The following is a 5,537-nucleotide window of genomic DNA, read 5'->3' on the forward strand; positions in this document are numbered from 1 at the left end:
AATGATTCAGCAATATAAAAATATTTATTACAAATATAAAATACCAAAAGAAATATATTTTAAAAGACAGTACAAAAAGACCAAATATAACCTAAACATTTTTGTCTCTGGGTTTCAGAAAACACTGGGAGCAGAAGCAATTCACAATGAGTCTAAAACACACAAGATATACCCATTTGACTTTCAAGTTCACACCAACAAAAAACACATAAGATAGGTGTAAATTGTCCCTCTGGGAACGTTTGGCAACAGCTCAATAATAACAGTTCAAAGACTTCATATTCATTGTAGCAGAATTATTATTCCATATTCTGAATATTACATTGAAATACGACCATGGGAAACATTTTGGGGCCACATAGAATAGGGTTACCATAGGGAAACCAGATATTACATAATCTTGTTGTCAGTAACAGAGTGTTGAGGCACCTTGTTGGACCATATTGTAAATCAGTGGCTCTCAAACGTTCTCATTTCAAAGATCCCCAGTTTGGTATTCCTTTTAGGCCACGGACCCCCTTAACTCTGACAGTGTACAAATGGAACCAAATGGACCATTTGGTTCCATTTGTACACTGTCAAGAATCAATTTACAGACATATACTGTAAGTGTCCACTTGGTTCTTAACTATCATTATGCTGGACTATTAATCATTATGCTGGATCCCTTGGAACCATAGACTGTATAAATGAAGACTTGGAACCCCCTCAAGGACCCCTGGGGGTCCCCGGACCACACTTTGAGAACCACTGCTGGACATAAAAATTCCATTGCTACATCAACTTTTAGGTATCAGGTCCAGGCAGAGTGTTGCTGGGCTCCTTAAGACCCACTGGGAGAGAGTTACCTCGGAGAAACACCTTCCCTCCATTATCACCTGTGCTGCTCAGGAAATGGGACACCAAGCCATACAAGAGGGGCCTGGAAAAGAAAATTGTATCAGCTGACATTAATACATAAATAAAAAGTAATAATAACAATAATATTGACTTTTTATTTTATTTGATTATTCCCCAAAACCTGATGAACTTACACAGATTTGGAGTTTGTGTCCTCCACCACTTTCAATTCATTCGCCAAGAACTGTCTGTCTAGAGGAAGTTCAGGCTGGCCGGATTCTGCGAAAACAAACCCAACTGAGTTAAAGTCTGGCAATCAACAGTGGCTCAACAACATCTTCAAAAGCATACAGTATGTGGTAGGGCTGGGCGATATGACAATTATTTCAAACTTTTCATCGATTATGATTAAAATAATGAACAATTTTAAAAAATAGTGAAGAAGGTTGGGAATCAATGGGTTAGGTCATATGCCTACTCTACTGGTTGATTAGGTCATAGGCCTACAGGTTGTAATTATTGTATTGTGGAAGTGCATTGTGCTGAACTGAAAGTTAATGGAAATCTTTAGGGTATTTTAATTATTGTTTAGAGAAGTATTCAGTCTGAATCCTCAGGTGTCTAGATTTGCTGCACTTTTTCTTCTTTAATACTTTGTTGACCTACACTACAGTCTGTGACACGTGACACGTGCATGATTATTGGGGTTGCAATGCAGTCCAGGGAACTTGACCAATTTAATCCACCCCTGGCCTGAATGTCATATCGTAGTAGGTCAACGTGAACTGCCTAGCTTAGATAATAATGATCGTGTCAGTGATTTTTCAGTGATGCGCTAGTTTGCTCAGTTGAACAATTGAATACAGTGGTTATTCAGCTATATTTGACTCACCCGCTGTAAGTACAGAGGCCGTGTACCTGTACTTGTTGAACTCCAAGTACTCGCGGATGAGCTCGTTGATGAGCAGGTTCTCATGGGACAATGTGGGTCGAGTCTCGCTCTGGTCATCCAGCGCGCTGAACACCTCTGCTCTGATGCGAGCCTTCAACTGGCTCAAAACACCACGAGATTCCAGCGTTTCTCTCACAGCTGAAAAACAAAAACAAAAACAAGTTTGCATTGGTCATGTACCTCAAACTAATTCAAAAACATCAATGAAGCCCACAATCACAACACAAGAGGGAGCTCCACAAATCACGTCAACCCAGGGATTACATTTGTTCTACTGTTATGCCACAAAAATGTGGAATCCCTACCAACAGTCATAAAAGATGTGAATACTTACTCTCCTTCAAAACCGCTCTAAAAGAGCACTTACAGGTGGCTGCAATTCGGAACTGGCCCCTAAAAAGTCAACGATTACACACCCCTCCCTCCCAACTGTTTACTGTACATATTTTTCCCGTTTATAAAATGTTTTTGCATAGTAGAGTATTTGTCTATCATTAAATGTTTGGATGAATTGAGTACAATCTACCAAGAACCCCAAAGGAAAACAAGCCATAGTGCTTTCTTGGTTTTAAAATCCTTTTACAGACCTTATTGAACTGTACTTTCTGTGCTTGTCTTTGCAAACTGTTAATAAAGTAATCAATCAGAATCAACCAATCAATCAATCAATCAATCAATCAATCAGTCAACGTATCTATATGAATCAGTGGTGAAATGAACTCGTCTCGTACCCCCTAGTACATTTACTCAAGTACAGTACTTAAGTATAATTTTGAGGTACTTTTACTTTACTTGAGTATTTACATTTTTCGAAACGTTAGGTAACGTTTCGTATGAGATGTACATCTCATACGAGACCTTTTACTCCACTACAATTATTGTGGTATTTTTGTATTATTATTTTCGAAAGAGTTTGACACATTTTGTACTTTTAATTTGGTAAGTAAAATGACTTTTAATTGTAATTGTAATGATTTCCACTTTGTGGTATTGCTAGCCTTGGATCAAGACTGTATTTTATCAAGTCTGACTTCTACGACTAGACTACGACTGACTGACTAGACTATATATCATGTATTTGATCGAGTCTGACTTCTACGATATCGTAGATATAAAAATGTCAAAATCCATAAAATACATCTATGATAGTCTTGATCTAAGGCTATGGTACTGCTACTTTTTCTTAAGTAAAGAGTACTTTTGACCAGTATGTCGTTTGTATATGACTGTCTATCTTCGTCGAGTCTGTATGCAGTTAATAAGAGAAAACACTGATTGTGGTAGTTAGTTAAACCATACTTCTGTAAACAAGAAAATGAAGCATATTTACCACACTTCAATTCTGTGATGGTCGCCATTGCAACGAATGTAAACAATGCAAACGACCAGTGTGTCGCGCATGGATGACGTATGGAGTCCAATTAGAATTCCGGTTGTGGATTTCCAAATAAGTAGCAAAAATAAAAAATATATATATAAAATGTATTTCAATATGAATTTTTATAAACAATTTCAATTCAATAATAGTTTTATTTACTGTGCACCCCCCAACATATTTATTATTTAATAACTTGTGAGGGGGGCGCGGGGATATATTTAATCGTACTTATATTATGAAGGCAAATATGGCACACTTCCGGTGTCGGTACACCGTCCCTACTGTCGTGTCGGCACCTTTCTCTTTACTTGACCACCAGGTTGAGGAAAATGGCTAAACGTCTCCTAGCTCCCACCTAGTGGCTGGATTTTTCACTGTGACTGTCCTGTAACAAAACAAACAAAATTGCTCCCTCAGCTATACAAATCTAATTTATACTAAGTTAATTACGTGAAATAAAATATTCTATAGGCTATATACTAGAGCTAATCTAGAGCTCTGCAGTAAATTGCATAGACGCCAGTCAATCAAGGCCACCACTCACCGTGACCATACCAGTAATTAAGAAGTCAATAAATGCATTTAAAATGTATTCTTTCTCATGGGGTAATTTGTAATGCTTCCTTAAAGAGACAATTTCTATATTTCAAATCAGATTCTAGTTATATTGATTAATTTATTTAAACCTCTGGGTAATTTGAGTGTTGGTGGGTAAACCCATTTGGGAATTACCAATGAAATATAAAATCACTGCCACCACCTCTTTAAAGAATCCAACACAGACACAAACGGTTCACTTTTTTTATTCAAGTTTTATTAATACCAGCATTAAGTATGTTACAGACAAGACAAACAGCTTGATATAAAAAGTATAAATATAACACAATCTTTAGAATTGTAATGACACTTTAATACATTTTGTCATATGACATAAATAATGCATAGCCTCTCTTTGAATACATTGTCTAAACCAGTAAGACAAGAACAATAAAAAAATCACTTCTCTTTGAAAAGTCCATATGTATCTCTAAAATAACAATAATAGTCAACAAGAAGACTCACTATTTACAGTTTTTCATACCAGCACCAGAGGAACAATACTGACTTTGAATTGTAACGTTTGTCACCTCAAGATTGAGAACTGATCTCACATAAAGAAATAGTCTCCTTTCCTCTATACAGTATGTGGTGTGTGTGTGTGTGTGTGTGTGTGTGTGTGTGTGTGTGTGTGTGTGTGTGTGTGTGTGTGTGTGTGTGTGTGCGCGTGCGTGCGTGGATGCGTGCGTGCGTGCATGCGTGCGTGTGTGCATGTGTGCGTGTGTGTGCGCGCGTGGGTGCGTGTGGGTGCGTGTGCGTGTGCGCATGTGTGTGTGCACGTGCGCGCATCTGTGTGTGTTTGGCACATTCTCACATAGAATTATCACCATTGTTTTGAAAAAGCATTCTCTTCATTCGTGGTGGTTTCCCCCCCACACCAAGGGTCCGGTTGCCTCTGCCTAGCCAGCTCAGTATCAACTGTTTTATATGTTTACTTTGACAGAAATAAACAAAGGCCACAACATAGCTGGGCATTTGCTAGTGTCTTGGCACGTTTCAATGTTTTCCTCCTTTTCCCTGACTTAAAAACCTCAAATGAGCCCTTCTGAGCCCAGGCGCTGGAGACCGTGAAAACTTTACTTTTGGGTTTTCCAGGTCAGCTTTTGAAGGTTAGTGTGTCAAAGGATTATTTGCACGTCCCAGATTGTAGCAGATGGAAATAGAATAGGTGTGGACGGATTTATATACAGTAAAGTCCTTTGTGTTCATTTAACTCAGTGTACAAATGTTATATTTGTACACTCTTCTGAGTTAAATTAACACTGGACTTTACTGTGTAATTACACAGTGGTTGCTTTTTCATTTCCTATGTTAAATAGGACAATGGAGAGTGAGAACAAAGTTTAAGATTTAGACCTAAAAGGTCAATATCAAGAAATGTACCGTATTCTTCATTAAAAAAAGAAACGCTTCATAAAATGCAATAAGCCTACCAAAGTGATGCCTAATTTATACTCCATGGTACGACAGTGTCGTGTGGCAAAAATAGCAGTACAAATATCTACAACACATTGCATTCGAGACGCACTGTGAGCTTGAAGGTTGGCTACTTTCGGCATGCAACACTGATGTACAGTAAAGTATAAATCGGGCTTAACTGGCAACCAGTCAGAAGCGAATGAGAACCTTTTTGCCATTGTAATGTGCTAATGAAATGAACCCTTTCATGGAATAATCTGTCAACTCTCACTACTATATACAATATTTACAGATTGAAATTCAACAATCCCAATACACTGTTTCAATTACACTCATTGATATTGAGCATGA

At 37.8% G+C, this 5,537-nt stretch overlaps 1 protein-coding gene across 1 annotated transcript; it reads right to left on the reverse strand.

Annotated features, from left to right (window-relative positions):
• cep20 (centrosomal protein 20) lies at nucleotides 1–3,185 on the reverse strand. The gene is made up of 5 exons (XM_080446945.1): nucleotides 3,123–3,185; nucleotides 1,733–1,930; nucleotides 1,035–1,119; nucleotides 599–922; nucleotides 1–523 (listed from the first exon to the last, which is right to left on the reverse strand). The coding sequence occupies exons 1-4, from the start codon at nucleotides 3,148–3,150 to the stop codon at nucleotides 787–789; spliced, it is 447 nt and encodes a 148-aa protein (XP_080303071.1). The 5' UTR covers nucleotides 3,151–3,185; the 3' UTR covers nucleotides 1–523; nucleotides 599–786.
• Between the last annotated feature and the right edge of the window lie 2,352 nt (nucleotides 3,186–5,537).

This window comes from Gymnoscopelus braueri (genome assembly GCF_963280865.1).
Source record: "Gymnoscopelus braueri genome assembly, chromosome: 2".
In the NCBI taxonomy this organism is placed as follows: Eukaryota; Metazoa; Chordata; class Actinopteri; order Myctophiformes; family Myctophidae; genus Gymnoscopelus; species Gymnoscopelus braueri.